Below are 20,333 nucleotides of genomic sequence, written 5' to 3' on the forward strand. Positions count from 1 at the left end.
TCTTTTTTTTTTTACTCATAGTTGTATCTATTTAGCCAATAGATTACTTCCCTCTCCCTCTGTTTACCTTTCTGCTAGGCAGTATTCTAGCTAAAAAGGAGACTGAACCTACCTTCCAGATTTCACTGCTGTGTTTATTGCTTTATCGGCTTGGTTAAACCCTTCAGCAGAACCTAAAAGACAGAGAAGGGTTGCTAAAGTTCTTACTGCTAACAGTTTCATTTATGCTTAGATGATGAAATAAAGCATGTTCTTACCAATAGCAATAGAAGTAATCTGTGTATTCTGCTCAGCTGCAAGGTCTTCAACGTGACCACTGGCATCATAACCAGGCACTGAACACATCAGCACAGGGGTATTAGGTTTCACCTGTTGTGCAGGAAATTCAAAAGATACGTATGGAACAGCTACTACATGAATACAAGAATGCAGTAAGATCAGTCTTTCTTCTCTCTGGTCAGCTAAAGACATTGTGCCACTGTTAGTTTTATACTAACAAACAGGAAAACAATCCACTCCTCATACCATGGGGATAAGGGTAAGTGGAAGAAACGTTCCGGTGGATAGCTTTAGTCACTGTGGAACCCATGCACGGTGGCACTAAGCATTACCTCAGGACTTTAGCCTTTCAAAAACAAGCAGGTTACCTCTGTATCTACGATGTGTGTCAGATCTAAAGGCTGCTCCATAATGGACATGAAAGACTCTCCAAGATTTGTTGAAACAAAGGTATGTGCCATTGCCAACAAACGATCTGGACGGAAGGCCTGGATCAGAAGCAAGCGATGAATGGCCTGTCCAATAGGAGCTGAAAAGAGGAGACAGGATTAGATGGACAGGTAAGAAAACCATCCTCAACACCTTCCTCTCTCCAATTCTCCATTCAGTTTTTCCCATCTTGTTCTGAAGACTAGGTATATAGAAAGTTAATTATCCCTTTGAAAGATCTGTTGCAACATTTTAAGGGAATGCTTAACATTCTGTCTTCACTTTGACAGTCAAAAGAAACTTCATCTTCAGTTGGTTTGTCTTCTGTGACATTTTAATTACCTGCTCGATTGCTCATGTTGTGAGCCCTTCAAAAGCCTACCTTGACAAGATGCTTTTGGATTCTACTGAAATGCTACTTTTTTTTGTTTACAAAACCTACAGTCTAGAATTATTGCCAGGAAGTGATTTTAGCTTCCAGGGACAATAGATCTCTTCACATCTTCTCACTCATCCAATAATCTGCCATTCTGCTAGACTTTGAAGTTTATATACTTGACTAGCATGGATAGGATTGAGATCCTAGAGGCGCTTCAGTTCACAGTCAAGCAGCTTTAAGTAGCTAGTAAATACAAGCTTAGAATCCTTAATTTAGAAAGCCACCTACAGGAATGAGTCCTGAATGATCACAGACAACAAACACTTCCTAATGTTACCTTTCAGACTGGGGAAGAACTGAAGGGCAACAGCTACCCTTAAGTTCTAACTCTTAACAAATTAGCACTAAGAACTAATGCAGCAAGAATTAAGACTTCATGCTCAGATACAACTGCAGGAGGAAACATTTTAGTACACCAGCAGCCCTGTCCTCAGAAAATCTGTGTCTTGGAGCTTTTTAGAGTATTGAGCTGCCTCCAGATTTGCAGGGACTAAGGTTAATCCAAACTATTACGCAGTCTAATGAGATTGCAGAAGTACGTTTCATCCTCAGTGGAAGACCAGACCACAGGTTAAGGTGCAGGAACCAAGTGTAGTAACTATTGCTTACAAAAGTTTGGGGTTTTAAAAACCCAAATAAAACAACACAGAACCAAAACCACCAGACATTAGGTTGTTCCACAATCCCAACTTTATGATTTTCCCGGGCATTAAGGTCCAAATTAAAAGTTCTAACATAGAACTGCTTTAAAATCATAGTAATCCTACTTAGAGTAGTACAGTAGGATTGGTTTGGAGAACAGGCAACTTAACTTACTTGCAGGTTTTTCTTCAGTCCAAAGGTATGGCACTGTCTGCTCTGGTGAACTGCTATCCAGCCAGATACAGAATTGCTATATTGAAAGAAAATGCAAAAAACTTGAAATGGAGATTCATGGCATCAGAAGCCTGCTGCAAGGTGCAGGTCCTGTTCATGGTGCAACAGAGATGTTCAACCTCAGCCTTAAAATCTAGAATTTAATGTACTACAGAAGCGTTCAGCTACAAACCAAACTTCAGCAGGAAACAAAGACTGCTAGGGTAGTGTTGAACTTGGCACAGTCCAAGCTCTACTAGCCTTGGATTTGCAAACAGGTCTTTAAAATTCTAGTAAGTAGCTAAATGTTTAAAAAATTAAATACACATGTTCATAAGGTTTTTCTCATTTAATGCTCATATCTTATAATCTGTCTTTAGAATAAAAATTTAGATCAAGTACCAGATGAAGAATTTGAGCTTCTATCTATAAGTAAATCTTGAGAAATAAGACAGGGCTTACAGAAGCACTATTACGTTAACAAAACTGAGTCACTTAGCCCCAAGTATTGTCCAACACTCAACATAGTTTGGTCTTTTCCAAGGCTTCTAGATATGTATGGTTTCAGTGTTTCATATACAATTGGTTTGAATGTTTCCCTGAGCAAGACTGCAATTTGACTGGCACATTTAGTAAGTTCCTGCCTCATTTTTCTTCAATGAATTTCTCTTCTGTTGTGTTTTTTTTTTTTAAAAAAAATCCATGCGTAAAACTCAAATTACGCTTTGTCTATTATGCTTTGTTTAGATGTGTCCAGTCATTTCACTGATATCCCCTAATTCTGCATTGCCCCCAGCACCCGATTCTACAGATCTCTACCAAGTCCCAGCCCAAGCTATATGCTACTTTACCCCAGGCCGAAGAGTTTGAGGAAAATAAGACACAGCAAAGAGAATTCAACTTTTAATATAAAAACCAGGCAGGGCAACCAAGCAGGTACTATTTAAGATATGGGCGTATTTTGGAACATACAGTTTCACAATCAGGACACAGATGTATTCTCAGAATACTCAGATCATGAGAAGGAACAAAGTGTTCAGCAGCTGAGCACTATCCAAATTTATTCCAAATAGTAATGTCCAAGAGCTCACCATAATGGTGTTATGTATGGCTAGGGCTGTTCCCCTCTACTGCACAACTATCAGACAATAGTGATACAGTAAAAGACACACAGTATCACACTTTCTGTTACCACAGGAACCACAGCTGACCGCAAGGTCAAATCAATGGTGAAAGCTGCTTCCAAGGCTGAGGGATGAACAATGCTGGTATTTACAACTCAAGTTTCATAGCTGGATTACAAATGAAGTAAGAACATTCACTTCCACAACAGCACAACCAGCTAATTTGTAAGACTTCCTTTCTCATACTAGGAGAGCTTACTTGTAAGCATGAAGCTCTTAGAGCAGACACCTAAAAAGCTTAACCAGATAGTTTAGTGCAGAAACAAACCTTAGTCAACACTTACCTCATCAGCTTGAACTTTTGAAACAAGATCCTTAAATGCAGGGAGGCAGCTCAACCTCATCATTGCTTCTGTTTGCTCTACAGTCAAACCATTGATTTTTGGGAGAGATGCAGTGTTCAGCACAATCTCCTTCCCTCTTAAGAAATGCTGGAATTCTGCATCATACGTAGGCTCCCTAATGTTAAGGGAAAAAGATGACTCTAGCTAGGTGCCTTCAAGACATCCCTCCCTTTTTCAACAAAAGTGAAGTGATAAAACAAATGTTTACCCAATAGTGCCTTTCAGTTTAATCCGGGCCAACAACATAGCGAATGTTATATGGTCTTGATGCAGCATGCCACGTGCCACTCTATTGAAAGCCACCTACCAACAAAACAGCGAAGTTAGTAGGGTAAGGGGCCTTGAACTCTGACCCTTCAAAAATTATTACAAATTTACATTTACTAATTAAAGAATTGAACCTGAAAGAGATCCTTTGTGATGATTGAGAGACGGTGAGTATGGTCCGTAACCCCCTTCAGATTTGGGTTCTCATATAAGACATTGTGATAGATGTCCAAGAAAAACTGGAGAGAGTACTGGTATAGGAAATGTATCTGAAAGACAAAAGAGTTTGGTTTTTCTCTCTAAGAGTCCTGCTGTTTGATAGTCAATGGCTTATGCCTACCAAACTGCAACACGGCAGCCAGGGCTGGAATTACACAGTGCCTGTTTAGCTTTGAACAGTAGATACATGAAGCTTCTGGTAGGAAGAACTACTCATCTTACCTGTTTCAGTGACTCCATAGTAAAGTAGATACTGCTGCACGCTGTAGAAAGAGGCAAGTACTGCTGAGAAACAGTCTCCACTTCTTGCATGACAATATCAGTCTCTTCTACTTTTCTGGTGACCTCTGCTGCTTCCTTCTTCAGGTTCTCAAGAGTAGTAATGATGGTGTCATCATCCAGGATACGTCCCTTCACTTCATTAAGTGCTTGTAGCAGGGATTTTTCTAACTGACGCAAGCGCAGCTGAAATTCACCTTAATTAGAAGAAAAAATAGGTTACATACTGTATACATGTGTTAGCTTTTAAGAATTATATGAATTGTGTATACTTTGCCATTGTACACCCTGAAAGACTATCAGCTATAAAGATATTTCACTGTGTATTTCTATGGCTACAGTAAACCTACTGTATTCTTTTAGAACAGGAGGAAGTTATTTTAATTTTGGTAAGCATACCCTGAAGCTTGAGGAGGTCAGAGCGTTTTTCATCAACATCTGGTCTTTCAGCTTTCAGGACTTCATTCAGACATTGGCTCTGTAAACTGCTGCGAGTTACTGTAAAGTTCACAAATGTAACACGGGAGCAGAGGTCCGGTGGGAATTCAACCTATCACAGGAAACATGAAAAAACACTCTCTCAGCTCTCTGACACACCACTTCTACAAACACGACAGCCTTTTGTTTTACTTACTGTTGGATCTCTGGTGGAGAGGAAGATAACAAAGGATGGTGACAAATCAATATCTTGGTCTCCCAGAGTAATCAGAACTCTGCCTCCAGTTCTCCGGACTTCACGATTCAGAACAGGATTCAGAACTGGATCATAGCTCTCCACATCCTAGAAGGAGAGATACGTTAAAAGATTCTGTTGCCTTCAATTGTCTCAAGCTAAAAATCCTGATCCAACTGGGTCTTAAACCTCTGGTAAGCAGACAATTTGCAGTTGGTTTGGAATACGGGTCACATTCAGAAGGTATTTCCACTTTAGATTTGCAGTTGAGCTCTACAGGTGCAGAGTTTAGGCTATTACCACACTAAATTTCAGAAGGGGAGTATTATTAATGGTCGTAATTGTGTTCTAATGCATAAACAGCCCTATTCTAAGCAGTAGAAGCAACAGTTACTGATCTCATCTGTGAACTAATCCTTTATTTTCCCATTTCCATACTAAGAAATGAAAAATATATCCACCTCAAGTGAAAGTCAACTATTCCTATGGTTGCCTATTTCTTTGTGTTACTGAAACTTCTTCCTACTACTCAGAGTACATTTCATTCTACACAACTAGAAATATTAGGTGCTATTATCTATGACTAGAGATAGCATATGGAAACAAAGGGACAGACAGATTGCAAGTAATTTTATAGAGTGGAAGTAAAGAAATATCATTTCAAAACACAAGCATTTGAACTTGAAATGGTGGGAAAAGGAAATACCTTCTTTTGACTGTGTACCTCATTAATCGTATTTTTCTCAGAATTCACCCCTCACATACCACTCAGTACTAGTTTACTTGTTAAACTACGGTTCAAAAATAAAGTTATTTGTATCTTACAACTGCAAACTCTTCTAGCACACAGGTCAGAATTCAAGAATTTTAAATAGTTTCTACACGATCACACAACTAACCTGGACTAGGAGCGGGTTACCAAATCTCAAGGCACTTTCCAAGTTCTTCCTGAAAGCGTCATCCAAGAAACTAGTGCGAGTTATCTTACGGTCTTTATACTCATTCATGATAAACTCTGTAGCTTGCCCAGAAGGATCAATGATCAATGGATACCTAAGTGAGTAACAAAACACTTTCATTATTTCGGTTTTGACTGCAGACAGCCTCTAAGCAGTTCTATGAATTTGGGTTGCATTGTTAGTCTCAACTCTAAAAGCTTGTATAGTAAAGGAGTAAGTTGGCCAGGTTCAACGCCTTATTTCAGTTCAGAGTTTTGAAAGGGAAGACTGTATGTAGGCAACAAAATAGCTTCAGTTCAAGCCAAATTATTTTAATAGCTAAGCACAACAAAAATGAGTTTATATGTTTACACGTGGTTGAGAAGCTTTTACAAACATTAGAAACTCAAAAGAAAGAGTGCTCTGAAACAGTTACTGTGATTCTTTGATAGGTGCAAAACCCTGACTGCTGCAAGAGTGTTGCTTTAGAATTCTACATTTTAGAATGAAATACCTATTAAACCGCTTGAGCATGATGGCATTCTCAGTGCACAGGTCGTCTGCAGGTAGAGAACTTGCTTGCCAGCGAAGCCGCTCATCTGCGTTGGAAAGGTACTCTGTCCTTGCAATGTCTGTACGGAACTGCAAGAAATACTTACAGTTATATTTGGCTGCAGAGATTCTCCTACCAGCTGGTGAAGACATTTTGAGTAAATGCAGCTCTACAAGGGATGCTTTTCCAATAGCTCCATTCTTTACTTAGCAATCTTAAAGCTTCTTTAACTGTTGCAGTAAATTGTTTGACAATTAACTTACCATAACTGTATCTTACCTGGATATTTGCTTGCTGCAAATGGTGAGACCATGTAGTGAACAGATTCTGACGCATCTGCTGATCAAAGTAGCCAGCATAGGCAATGAAAGCTCCTGAAAGTAAGCAGTCTCCTGCAATAGTGGACATCTGGTTCTTGAAAGTTTCACTTGTCTTCTCCCATCTTTCACGTTCAGCAGAAAGACTCTTTAGAAGAGCTGTGCTACGGTTTACCTAGAAATAAGTGGTAAAGTAGACTCTTTAAATGATGAATTGTTATAGTATTACAAGTCTCTTGGGACACTTAAATATTGACTCAAGGCCCAAGCTAAATTTAAAAACTCAGAACAAAATTAAGTTTGTGTTTCCTCACTTCAGTGTTAATTTATGTTGTCTTTAACTGTTATCTTGATGAATGTAAAAGTGGTAAGTACCAGCATAGTAATGACATGCTAATGATTAGATCAAATACATAGAGAAATTCTTCTCCCTAAAGAAGTCCAGTTAAGACATTACAATTACACGACATCCATGCCTTGTTTCCAAAGGCTTTCTACTTATTTTAAGCCTTACGTAAAATGCCTTGTTAACATGAGTTGATATTTCTAACTCCAGCCAGGTTTCGTAGCTTAAGAAGCTTCCTGACATCCAGAGATGAAATAGACAGCTCAAACACACTGCGCAGGGGAAGCAACCAAGTCTGCCACACATTTGAAGAACGGTTCAACTTCCAACTGTCAAAGATTAAAGAATGGAAAATTACTGATATATGAAAGTCTTACTTTTGCTTCTACAGCAGCCAAATCTGCCTTAATAGCTTGAGCCTCCGAAATCAGCACTGCATATTCTTCTTTGTAACGGGCAATACTGGCCTCAAGATCACGAATCATCTGCTCCACTTCGTTTGCTTTCTGTTGGTTGTCTTTGGCATCATCCTCCAGCTTCTGCAGTTCATTGCGTAGAGGTTCCACTCTTTTCAACATATCAGCATAGTTCAGCTGTAAAGAGTAAATAGGCCCTTCATATTTTCTAAAATGACGTGTGTTAACAAGAACCACAGCATCCAGGAATATACTATCAACTGCATATCTTCAAGCTTAGGTACTTGTGACCTGTATGAGAATTAATAGCTACTCAACAGAAACTTATGATGTTTATAAATCACTAAGACTCTAGTTTAAACCAAGCACAGACACATAAGCAATTGCTTATTGCAAGATCCTTTTCCTGCTCTATAGATTTACAGGAAGTCACCTGAAAGGTTGAGACTTACAATATTAAGTAGCGTACAGCACTGTTTTGCATAAATACTCAACTGGGTGTCCGTGTCAGTACTGTGCTGATCTGCACTTCTTAGTAAAAAAATTGAGTACAGCTAAGCCACAGAACAATTAGGATGGGGCCTGTTGGCAAGACTGAAGCTAGGCAGAGTCTCTCCACACCATGCCATTCATAGCAGGCAGTTTTAACAAGGCAAGCATTCTGCTGTATTGAACACCAACAGGCAAGTAAAACCATTCTTGGATATCTCAATCTGGAGGCATTGTCCCAAAAGCCTATTCCTCTAGGAAACTAGTCTTTAAAAGTCTGCCTAAAAGACGTTCACAGAGGTGCCTGTGAGTGTGCCCCATGCTGAGGCTATAGAGACTGCGTAAGTTTTGTCTTAAGAGGAGTGCGCTGCATTTTCCAGTTGAAAACTGTATAGTACTGTAGAATGATGCTACTTACAGAAAGGACCTGCTATTGTCTACTGTAAACCTGAAGTTTCTCGGGGCAAAAGCTGTAACAGAACTGGCCATCAGTTCTCTGACACAGGACTACAGAGCCCATAAGCATTCACCTGACCCATCTACCGATTTATCTGAAGCAAAATAGCTTGCCATACTTAGTTGAACAGAGGCAAATTCAGAGCCTTCAGACATTGTTACACAGCTTCAGGCTCACTCTTTTCACCTTGCGTTTGCTTCCCCACAGTATCGACTTTACCTGTGCAATTGCCCATTTCACCATAGGCCCGCAGGCCAGTGACGCTCTGTTTACAATTTCATAGTTGTAACTTGGATTTGACAGGTAGTTTTTCTTCATCTTCTCCCGGATGGCATCACTACAAGGGAAAAGTTTTTAGAGACAGCATGAGTACCTGTATGTCAGCAGACAGTATCCCTTTATCTGGCCTGCCTTCCAGAGCTGACATGAACATTTCCAAGCAGTTTTGCTGACTGATAGCTGGGATGTTTTAATTAGTTCAAGATGTCGTTTCACAAATTATAGCTTGCAGGTGATAAAAGGCATTTAACAATACTTTAAGATTAGTCACTGACAAGTCGCTTAACTCTGCTCAGAAAAATTTGGAGTTGGAAGGGAAATCAGGTGTCTCTAGTCTGACCTTCCACTCAGATTCAGAGCCAGCTAGGACAGGTCAGCCTGGATAAAGCCCTCAGGAACCTGGTCTGTTATTCCTGCAAAACTACTTTCAACACGCTGCTTTGCAACCATGCCTTCAAGTTACTCAACAGCAGCTGTTTTGTCCCAGTCTGCATCACGCACCTCTGCTTCAGCAGTTTGTTTCCTATATCCACCCACACATTCACTACATGCAGGAATGAATTGGTCTCAAAAGAAGTCAAATGCTACCAAAGCAATTACACAGACAAAAGTCCAGTGAAGACATTCCATATATTTGTATGTAGTTTATTCACATAATTAATTCACACCATTACCTGATTTCCTCAGCAGAGAAGTTGACAATGGTTGGAATGAAGTTCTCTCTCATGATGATGGAACGTATTTGTTTCCAGTCAGTTGTACTTTCACCTAGCAGTAGGCAGATGGACTCCAGTGCTAGCTTAACTGCTGCAGGTGGATTAGCCATAGAACGGACCTCTACCAGGTGCTGTTTCTTTATTGACTTCACAGCTAATCAGTGCCAGAAAGGTGATGAATGTTGAGTGGGAAGAAAACCAACAGTTAGCGAAGTTCATTAAAGTGTCTCGGATTTGTGAAAATGCTTCAAGATTCTCAAAAGGAATTTGACATTACTAGAGAAGCAGATACTAGTGGATAAGATTCAAACTACCATATCACAAGATAAATCCCTGTGAATGTTGACTCGCCAACTGGCCACGGCAACTTGTTCTGCTGCCTAAAAACAATTCACTTCAAGCAGCTATTCCTCTACTTACTCTAACGAATGGACAGCTTGATTGCATCAGTGGTCTTTCTTATTATGAGCTTTCTTTATCAATATGTAAACTGAATAAATAACTAGAGCTGGTCTGCCAGAAACAAAGCCACAAGCCATAAAAGCAGTATCAAGTATCAGAGCAGTACTACGAAGAGCACAAAATCACAGCTCAAAGACTAGGAATTTCTTCAACACTGTTCAGCTCCATGCTAAAAGCCTATGTTTTTGTTAGACAAGACCAACTCAGACCACACCAAAACACATTCCCATAAACTTCAGTTTTAGATCCAAGCCCATAGTATGATCTCTTCAGGTGCTAACATACCATTCTGAGCTTCAATGACAGCAGGCTCCACCTTGTCAAGATCTTCTTTCACACTCATCTGCTTGTCTGCAATGACCTCCTGCTGCTTGTGCAGCTGTTCCTGAATCTCCTGGCTCATAACCTAGAAGGAAATTTCACAGACAAAATACTGCTTTTTAGAAGTTTAACTTCCTCCACAACTTGCTCTGCAGGCTGTTTTGTAAATAAAAATATTTACTGTGCACAGAGATTTAACAAAGATTTTTACCTTTTTCTTCTCAGCTTCCTGCTGATCTTTCACCATCTTTTTCAACTTGTCATTGGCTGCTGCATTCTTTACTTCCAGTTCCTGACTCTTTATTCTCAGGTCACGCCGCAATTCTTCCACCTGGGATAGATCGTAAGATGGGAGAGAGAATTCATATTAAGCGTGGAGATCTATTTAATCACTGCAGCCTCACAGAGGGCAAACTTTTAAAGATAGGTACCTGATCAACTGTTTCCTTGATTTTTCTAAGACCAACATTCAAATGCATCTGCTGTTCCTCCAATTCACTTCGTTTCTCATTGAACAAGTTGGCATAATGGTTGATGAAATCTAAATAGTGGCGTGGCGTGATTGCCATGGTTCTGCCTCCTCGTTTTGCCAGACGAGCATTAGCCTTTAGGGAAGAAAAAGCTGAGATTAATCACTGTTTCTAAATTTATTTGGATACCAAAGATCGTACTTTTTAGGAAAGTAGTGCATGATGCTGTGGCCTTGAGATGAACTAAATTAAGCAGTGTAATAACATACCTGATGAAGAGTCTGATGAACAAACACACAACTATTAACAATAGCTTCCCTGTGCGATGGTGGCTGTGGTAGCTTATCATACACAACTGGCATGTAATCAGGCACAATATAATTTGGCTTCTCAAGATCCATTTTGCTTGTGAACTCTTTGCCAACTTGGTACAGTGCTTCAGTTGACCAGTCTCCAAACCAGTTCAAGACACACCTGAAATACAAAGCATTTGTGAAGACTTTCCCAAAAGTACTGTTTTAACAGTACTCGTAATAAGTCTTTGAATATGCGCAATTACCTGTTGAAGAGCGCAGGAGAGGTAGCTGCCCTGTCCTTCAGGCCCTCAGAAGATGGATTCATAGTGAACACAACATGGAGATTGCGAATAACTTGGCTGGTGAACCATTTATAGAGTTCTTCATGTGAATCTAACATTAAACCTTCTTTCTGTGCTCCTTCTTTACACTGAGTCATGAGGGTAGCATATTCATCTCCTTCAAAGAGACCAGGAACCTAATTCAAAAGACAGGTTTATTGTAGCTTGTAGTCGTAAAGAGGTGCTTAAAGTATTTAGTTAAAATCTTCTTACCTCTCCATTGGCTAGGAGAGTGTTCATCCTTTCCAGGAATCCAGAATCCAATACATTTGACTCATCCATTATAAAAGCTATTTTTTCATTTTTACAGCCAGAACGTCTCAATACTGTCCTAAGGTCTTCATCAAAATCTTCACCTGTATATTTTCTGTGAACCTAGTAAGATTTAACATTAGTTATTAACATTTTGGTTTGGCTTTTAACGGGATTTTTTTAGGGGTCAATATTTAAGAAGTGTGAGTTTTGACTAATAGGGCTTTTTAAGTTAAACTAGCATGCCAACCTTAATTTGGTAGACACTCAAACCATTCATCCAGGCAACAAATCTTGAGAGGGTTGTTTTCCCTGCTCCACTGACTCCTATAAGCAGCAAGTGGCCCTGTGGCTGACGGAAGATTCTGAAAAAAAGAACGTAACCAAGCATGTTTGTTAAATGTTACCACTTCCTGAAGCTTTTCCTTCTTAGTACCTTCCTTCAACTTAGCACCAGATCTATATGCTTTTTCAGATGGGATCTTGCTATCTGGAGGCCAGCAGTATATTGCCTACGGACAGTAGCGGGACCATGCTCCATTCTTACTTACTCTGTACTCAGGTTACCCTGTTTTAGAAAACATCTCTAAATACTATCTATGCAAGCAGCAACTGAAGTCTCAACTTACCTGTCAATTCTTAACACATGATCCAAGACTTCGTTGAACAGAACAAGTGGTACATCAAGTTCCTCTTCATAAAAGACTTTAAGCCTAGCTTTCACATAGTCTCTTAACTCTTCTTGATCCACTGGAATATAATCCTAAAAGAACCAGCCAATACAGTATGGAATTTATGAGTAAGAGAATTTCACTTAGGGATCAATGTATGAGTAGATGAAGCAGAACTAACAGAATACTCAAAGTAGCAATCCCCTACAATAGCTCAAGCATACTGTACTCATTTAACTTGCACAGGAACACGTCCACGGCCTAGAGTGCCACAGACACAGGCAGGGGGTTTAAATGTTGTTTCTACTGAAGCTACCACAGGTTGAGTCTGTGCTGCCAGTCACCAAAGACACTGTCAGCAACTTGTTATAACAGAGTGTTATACTGTTCTTGAGAAGTATTATTTAATACTGCCTTTACCTACTGTGGTAGATATTACAATAGCATCTCTGGCGTAACTGCTGTTAACTTTGTGACAGAGTTTACTTAAGATAATCATAGTAAGACCTTCTCGGACATCAGTTTAACAAAATGATGGGCACCAATTATCATGTTAATATAGTCACAAGAGTAGCATCACTCAGTTGCTCCCCAATTATGTGTTTTTTTTAATTTTGTAAAAAAATTTTTACTTACCTTTGACAGCCAGTTGCTGTATAAGATAGGTCTGCTCATAGCTTTTTCTTTGTCAATATTGGGGAAGTGTTTCAGAGCAACCATATCAATGTTCTCGTCAGTCCAGCGTCTCTCCTCATCTTCTACAAGTCTGGATAAAGAAACAAGTCATTGACTACAAATCCTCTGTAATGGAAGGACATAATCATATCACATGGCAGTGCTATGACTAAACTATGTTTCTGCTTTGCACAGATAACTGCTCCGATGAGTGTCAAGTTAGAGTGAAGGGAAATACTCTAGTTTGTACTCCAGATATTTAACATAAAGCATACCTCACTTCGGTCCTCTAATGAAAGCAGGCAAGGGGTAGGGAAAATTAATTTTGATTTTTATTTTTTTTAATTGCCTCCCCATCTCATGTTTATTTTACCTGTCTTGGAAGAGACGTAAGGCTTCATGGGCCCATATCCTGATAAGGCCTTCAACTGGTAAGGTTTCCAATGGTCTTAATGCTTCGAATATCCCTCTCACCCATCGGGTCATTTCACGAGGTGAATAAATGTAGTGTGGCTGTGTGTCTTGAGTGAATCTCTCCTAAAAATTTAAACTTAATTAGTTACTTCATCCTAAAGTTCCACCATATTTTTTCACAGGTCTTGGCACTGTAAGATATGACTTTGTTAGCCAGAACTCAGTTAGTTGAATTACTGTATACATATTATCCACATGAAAGGTAAACAATGCATGTTAAATGATTCGGCAGGAAAGGAAGACTTCCAATCAGAAGAGTCTGAGGCTGTATTTAACAAGTTACCTGAGACATTGTATAGAATTCTACCATAGCAGCAGTGAGAGGTTCTGCATATGTGCGAAGTGACGGGATCAGCCTTAGCATTGCACGATTGAATGTTCCATATATCTGAGTAAGCGAAGCTGGTCCAGGATAGTCCACATAAACCACAGGAACATGACGTAAAAATCTGAAAGATTAGCATATTACACAGTCCAGAAAGTCAAATTAGTCTGTACTATTTTCTTTTGCCAAAATTAAATAACTGCTTGATTCAAAATTATTAGTAACTGCAATTGGTTTGATTGCTCCTTAGTGACTTGCACTAAAAAGCATTCCGAAGTATCCACAGAATTTCAGATAGGTTATTCAAAAGCGTAACAGTGAGTCTACTGGCTGGTTGCCAGGATAAGAATCAACTAGCAGTTGGTTCAAAAGCAAGGAACACAAATTCAGCACAGCTGGTATTAAACAAGTGTATTAAGAACAGATTACATAGACAATGCTTCAATTTTGACCCCTATTCTGTTGCTACATAGAGTTCACTAGAGACATTACCTATGTGAGAGAGGTTTTCTTCCAGGATCAGTAGGTGGATTACATGCACCGACAAACTGAATTCTCTCCAGTTTCACCCATGTCTGGTCTGATGTACGATAGAATCCTCCATGTTCCACCATCTGGAAGAAAAAATTAAAGTAAAATAAAATCAGTGGAACATTGTATTTCCCTGCAAATAACTGCTATGATATAGTTGATTACAAAGAAAAACAAACCTGTCGAATGAAGGATATGACTCTCTGTGTGCCGTACTTATCCATATCTGGCAGGTTGATTTCATCACAGAACAGCACCAGCCACTTTCCTAACTGCACAGGAGCCAGCACCACTCCATTAGGTGTACGCCTGTACTCACAGTAGTGATCAAAAGTTTTCAAGAGCAGTTCTGGAGTTGTAGCACTAGAAAAGTTGAGTCCAACCACCTTGAAAAGAATTGTGAAAAGAAGTAGTTAAAATACACCAAAGTCAAGAAAAGAGGTACGTTTGGCTTTCAACAGTGGAAGTACATAAACCATCCATATTTCAGATTACCACCTGTATTCTGACTGTATACTGTTTGCTTACCACTGCAGGTTCTCCATTTACCATGCAGAAACGTGTCCTGCCCAACCTTGTACTTTAAACATCCCAGCTTCATATAACTGTTACTCCACCTAAACACACTTGAGGACGAGAGCTATTCTTTACCATTACCACAGGTTTTTAAATACTAGGATGGAGGGATGCTCCTGTATTGTTCAAGTGGCAAGTGAAGGAAGCAGTTTTTAGGTTGTGGATCTCCAGACATAAGTTCAGATTCTGCTCAACATAATTTTTATTTTTTTTGCCATGTATATGCATGACTGATTGAGGTGGAAGTATCACTGGGTTCTGGCTAGCAAATAATTTCCATGCTAAATCAAGACTGCTTTAACCTTTAAGGAGATCAGAGACTTCTTACTACTCCGCAATTCACACATGCCCATGTGCACGCATGCCCATGTGCACGCATGCGTGTGCGCACACACACAGACAGACACACACTCTTGTCTACCTCCATGTCAGGCAGAGCTCTGAGAGCACTGAAGAGGGTCATGGTCTTTCCAGAGCCTGGTGGGCCACACAGTACTAGAGGCTTGTGTTCTGCCAGCCAAGTATACAGCAACGCTTCATGGCGAACTGTATCTAGGGTTGGTACTACAACATCAGGAGCTGCAACTTTGTGTGTTTCAACTTCAATTTGTGGAACCTTGGATTGCCATGGCACCCATTCACCTGTAATGGACACCTAGGAGCACAAAAACATATCGGACAATTTAGAACAGGAATATAGCTAAACCTTAGTTAATTTTTTTTTTAAACTGCAGAATAGTTTGTGGCATCAAACTTGATGTGTTTATTTAAACAGGCAGTTTATTTGCCAAACTGTAAAACTGTAAAGTTTAAGACTGTCTAGCATTTTGTTTTCCAGTTTTATCTCCAAATCTAAAGCAAGCTTCTAAAAACACACTTCTAGCACGAGAAAGGTTTACCTCATAGTCAATTATAGGTATGTTGGGTGCAGTTGGCAGTGGCACAGTGGTGATCCTTCTAATGTATTCTCCCAGCTCTGCTCTCATTTTCAAACGACTGTCTCCAGAAAGAGACCAGAGTATTGCATAGACCAGGTACCTCTGTAAGAAGCAGCAAAAGCAGCTATTGGTTTTAGAGTAATGAAACAAACTTAATGAGCAATAAAACAAATCTAGCTCCTCTACTGACACGTCAAAAGCAGCATAATTCATCTACCTGGATGTAACGCTCTAGTTGATCTATCTGCATTGGAAAGTCTGGATGGTTGGCGTTGTACTGGGCTACGTTGCGGCAAGCTTGATGCAACATGGAGAACAGGGAACCAAGACAACGTAAGCGGGTGAGATCCATAATATGCTCCAACTTGAAGGCATGTTCAAGTGCTTTAGTTACGAGGCCATTAGATGTGAAATATGGCTGCATTATCGTTGCAGCATCTCTCTGAATCTGTTAGGGGAGAAAAACACTTCTCAAAACACTTGCTTCTCATTTGACTACCAGGCAGTAGGAAATAATTTTGTGTAAGGTTTGAAATGCTTCCTATTTTAATATTCTTTAAAAAAAAAAGAAAAAAGAAAAAAGAAAAAATATTTAAAGAGGAAGTTGACTTTTCTATGATAGGCTGTCATAAATTCTAAGTACACTGTACTAGTTGTGATACAAGCACTCTTACATTATCCCATAATGTAATCTAAGTTATACCTGCAACATTGGGGATGCTGCTTCTTCTCCTTCATCTTCTTTGCCCTTTCGCCTTCGCTGAGCCTCCTCCTCACCTTCATCTAGAGGAATGCTTCTTAGTCTGGCCAGGAAGTTATTGAATATCATATCTGTACTGAGAACATCCTCACTGAACCAGACCATGCCACACCTTGACACAGTAGCCAAAGTGGCATATTTCAGATCCTGTACCTCAAACATGATACGCACCTAAAAAGTAAGAATTTAAAACAAGAGTTTGAAGTAAAAACAACTAACCAGCCAACCAAAGGCAAAACAAAACAAAATACTTTCTCCCCCCAAAACAGAGACCTTTTGAAATAAGTTATTTTGTATTCAGCCTCTGAATAACCAACAGCAGCATTAAACTATCCTATGGTAAGTTTATCACTATTGACTGTTATCTGAGACTTTTATATAATCCACAAAGTTTGTCTTATAGGGTCAGACTAAGTATAACATGAAATGTCTGTTTCCACAAAAGCTCCTAACTCCAGCAAACCACTACCTGAGATCAACATTACTCTGCTTGTGATGAGAAACAGGTACAGCAATAGTACCGATTAAGATAAAAACAACGACTTTACAGACAGTACATAAACATCATGGAAAAAAAGTAACATTACATTTGGTGGAAGGCTGAGACGTTCTCCATTTGGCAGAGTCAGTAGTTTGTTGTCATCCAAAACAGAGTTCAAGTTCTCAACCCATTCAGGGTCTACATCACCATCAAAGATAATCCACTGACGTTTTTGTAGTTCACCTCTCACGTTGTCTATGATTCTACATTAAAGGAAATATTTATTGCAGTAGAGAACAAACACTCAGGCCAGATTATCCAGGGCACAAATCCACTGGCAATTTTTTGCATTTGTGCTATTAAAGACTCACTTTCTCAGGACGTGTGTAAACAGGCCATCTGTCCATTCTCTGGTGTTTGGATCCAAAGTACCATACAGATGATCTTTGCTGATTGCTTTTGGATCTATAATATGAGCAACACCTTCCACACCCTCCAGCCGCTCAAGGGCTTTCAGAAGCACTCTCCAAGCCATGCTCTTTCCACTTCCGGAGGGACCAACCATCATCAATCCATGATTTATCTGCGTAATCTGATACAGCTGAAGAACCTGTGACAGAAGAAATGATACACCAATTAAGTCTGAACTTCAGTAATCAATCTATGTATTGCTTGCTTAAGACAAGAAAAATGAAAAAGCTTTCAATTTTTCATAATAAAAGAGGAAGTTTAGTCTTACACATAAACTTCAATTCCACATTTTCAGTTTTATATTCTACCTTTTCAACCCACATGCCACCAACTTCTTCTCCATCACCATAGGTAAGGTACATTTCCTGACACACTTTCTTAAGCTCCTCTCGCAAGGCTGTCATCTCCCCGCGATGATACTGTACTCCAGGGAATACATCAGAAAGGAGACTGAACAGCAATGGAATGTCTTCTGCAACCAGTTTTGGCACCATAGTTTCACATACACTTTGGATCAGGATCTGCAGAGAGAGTGACATTTTGGTTATCATTTTTTGTTAAGTTTGCTTTATACAACTGTAGTTTCTTATGCCTCTTCACTATGCTTTTGTTATTAATTGCTGAGGAACTGTGCAGCAACATGTGTTATGGATGCACTACCTCGTAAGAACAAGCCTTTCACTATGATTCAGGGACTCCTAAGACATGTTTAACTTGGAGCTTCTAAGCTACCAAATCACCACCTTTCGTAACTAACATTACGCCAACCATCCAGGAGTTCACACATACATTACCTCTTGTTCTGGTAAGTTCTCAGCAATTTCTCCCTCATCAACAACTTCACCACGCTCTTCTTTCTCCCGCTTTATCTTCTGGATCCTCTCCCTCTTCACGTTACCTGCACTAACCAGCACACTCTTCAGTGCTCTCAAGCCAAAATCATAGTGACTTTGGGAGGACAGCTGTTCATCGCAAAGCCTAAGAAGCAAAAGAGAGAAAACACAATTTGATTCTCAATAGGGACAAACACAACACTCAGTAAATCGTTTACTTGAAATGACTGCTGCACAATGTGCTTAGGGAGTTGCAAAGAACATTATAGCTTTGAACAATAAGCTCTACTTTACTGATCGGAGCCAAACTTATTACTCACTTGAAGAATGGTACTATCTTATTGGCGAGCACTTCAGCTGTACGGAAACCTTGGGAGTACAACATGACCTGGGCAATCAACTGTCGGTCTGGTTTTGTCATTGCCAAGCTACGGAACAACTTCTTCAAATTGTCAGGCAGATTTGACCTGCCTGCATAGCCAGGATTCATGGTGATAAAGATAGCCATGTCAGGGCTCACTTTGACTTGTTTGTTCAGCAGCTCACAAGTAATAGGTGTTGCAGCTGAAAAGAGAGCACATTCAGTTACACCTCAGTCAGTGAGCAATCACCCTGAGAACAGAAGTCACCCTTTATTCTATTTTAGTTTCCTACAGTAACGGACAGCAGGTCCTCTAGTACTGCAACCGAAATTCTCAAATACAAATTTCTACCAGCTGAAAGATACTTCAAGTTTTTTAATTTTGACAGAAAGTGGCTTCATCCTTACATTGTTTGGGAGAAATACAACTGAGCAACAGAACAGCACGAAGGATGTTAGAGATGCTGTACAATGCTACTAGGAACAAACGATTACGTACTCTTGTCATAGTTGGGGTTGGAGTGCTCTCGTAAGGCTTCCTGAATGCACTGAACCTGCTGTGAAACGGCAGAGAGCATACGCTCCTCCAGTCTGTTGAACTCGTCAAAGCAGCCCCATGCACCCACTTGGCAAAGTCCCACAAAGATGCGTCCCATTGCCTGCACGTAGAGAGGAAAATTCATTGAAGTTGCATGATCATTCTTGAAAAGCATAGGCAAAGAGAGCAGAGAAGAGCATTGTACACAATACATGCAAGGCAGGAAGGAGCTGTATTTATGTGTAGGTTACCATCTCTGCAGTACTCTAAGAGCTACAAAAGGGTTCTGACTTTCAGATGATCACTGTTTCATAGAATCACAGAAGCTGATCATAGCTTCCTATCGCTACATACTCTACTGCAGTTATTCACAAAACAGTCAAGGTAAGTCTACTGCATGATGTTTTGTTTGCTGATACCATTAATACCAGGCACAGTTCTAGTCCTTTATTGCAAGAAGGACACTGGAATTACAAAACATTTCAGAAGAGCAAACTGGATGTCCACAGTATGATAAGGCTTCCACCTAGAGAACAACCTTTAAGGTAAGATTATACAAAAGGCAACATGAGGGAATATGATGGAGGTCTAAAAGCCACTGGTTTAGGATGAACAGGAATCAACTGTTCACTGCCTTTTCCACTGCAAGAACTAAGGAATCGGTAAAAAAAAAAAACAAAAACAAAACACCAAAAAAAAGATGCTCCTTCATGAAGTGCATAGTAATGCAATGGAACTCTTTGGTAGAGAATACTATAGAAGCAAGTGTGCATGGGGATTTAAGGGGAGAAACGAGTACCTGCAGAAAGGTTCACTGGAGCATGAATAGAGTTCTAGTCCCACTTCAGCTTGGGGACCTCCTAATCCTCGTAACTGTCAAGAGGTAGGAAGGGGACTGGGAGCATGGAAGGAGTACCATGCACTATCTGTGATGTTATTACTCCCCAGGTATTTTCTTACTGTCACCCCAACAGGCCAAAAGCTGACTAAATGGACCCCTAGCCTGACTGATATACAGCTGTACAGAAGAAAGAAACCAGATGGGCATCCATGAAGTATCGCGATTCCTTCTCCATGT

The 20,333-nt window shown here is 39.9% G+C and overlaps 1 protein-coding gene across 1 annotated transcript in view; it reads right to left on the reverse strand.

Annotated features, from left to right (window-relative positions):
* Positions 1-20,333, reverse strand: part of DYNC1H1 (dynein cytoplasmic 1 heavy chain 1) — a 44,669-nt gene that overhangs the window by 6,422 nt on the left and 17,914 nt on the right. Inside the window, exons 29-67 of the mRNA XM_086462328.1 lie at positions 19,217-19,376; positions 18,677-18,920; positions 18,318-18,501; positions 17,832-18,044; positions 17,424-17,662; positions 17,159-17,315; positions 16,515-16,742; positions 16,029-16,259; positions 15,773-15,913; positions 15,295-15,528; positions 14,477-14,683; positions 14,259-14,380; positions 13,725-13,890; positions 13,341-13,504; positions 12,929-13,058; positions 12,251-12,384; positions 11,872-11,986; positions 11,583-11,744; positions 11,292-11,506; positions 11,002-11,206; positions 10,694-10,867; positions 10,474-10,593; positions 10,227-10,347; positions 9,438-9,633; positions 8,704-8,821; positions 7,500-7,715; positions 6,739-6,951; positions 6,421-6,548; positions 5,868-6,021; positions 4,930-5,076; positions 4,695-4,845; positions 4,239-4,492; positions 3,932-4,066; positions 3,739-3,833; positions 3,471-3,645; positions 1,964-2,039; positions 648-808; positions 258-369; positions 113-173 (exon numbers count right to left, since the gene is read on the reverse strand). Of these exons, the coding sequence (XP_086318454.1) occupies positions 113-173; positions 258-369; positions 648-808; positions 1,964-2,039; positions 3,471-3,645; positions 3,739-3,833; positions 3,932-4,066; positions 4,239-4,492; positions 4,695-4,845; positions 4,930-5,076; positions 5,868-6,021; positions 6,421-6,548; positions 6,739-6,951; positions 7,500-7,715; positions 8,704-8,821; positions 9,438-9,633; positions 10,227-10,347; positions 10,474-10,593; positions 10,694-10,867; positions 11,002-11,206; positions 11,292-11,506; positions 11,583-11,744; positions 11,872-11,986; positions 12,251-12,384; positions 12,929-13,058; positions 13,341-13,504; positions 13,725-13,890; positions 14,259-14,380; positions 14,477-14,683; positions 15,295-15,528; positions 15,773-15,913; positions 16,029-16,259; positions 16,515-16,742; positions 17,159-17,315; positions 17,424-17,662; positions 17,832-18,044; positions 18,318-18,501; positions 18,677-18,920; positions 19,217-19,376 (6,458 nt within the window). The remainder of the gene's footprint in view (positions 1-112; positions 174-257; positions 370-647; positions 809-1,963; positions 2,040-3,470; positions 3,646-3,738; positions 3,834-3,931; positions 4,067-4,238; positions 4,493-4,694; positions 4,846-4,929; positions 5,077-5,867; positions 6,022-6,420; positions 6,549-6,738; positions 6,952-7,499; positions 7,716-8,703; positions 8,822-9,437; positions 9,634-10,226; positions 10,348-10,473; positions 10,594-10,693; positions 10,868-11,001; positions 11,207-11,291; positions 11,507-11,582; positions 11,745-11,871; positions 11,987-12,250; positions 12,385-12,928; positions 13,059-13,340; positions 13,505-13,724; positions 13,891-14,258; positions 14,381-14,476; positions 14,684-15,294; positions 15,529-15,772; positions 15,914-16,028; positions 16,260-16,514; positions 16,743-17,158; positions 17,316-17,423; positions 17,663-17,831; positions 18,045-18,317; positions 18,502-18,676; positions 18,921-19,216; positions 19,377-20,333) is intronic.

Source organism: Leptosomus discolor, chromosome 3, assembly GCF_034619465.1.
Source record: "Leptosomus discolor isolate bLepDis1 chromosome 3, bLepDis1.hap2, whole genome shotgun sequence".
NCBI lineage: Eukaryota > Metazoa > Chordata > Aves > Leptosomiformes > Leptosomidae > Leptosomus > Leptosomus discolor.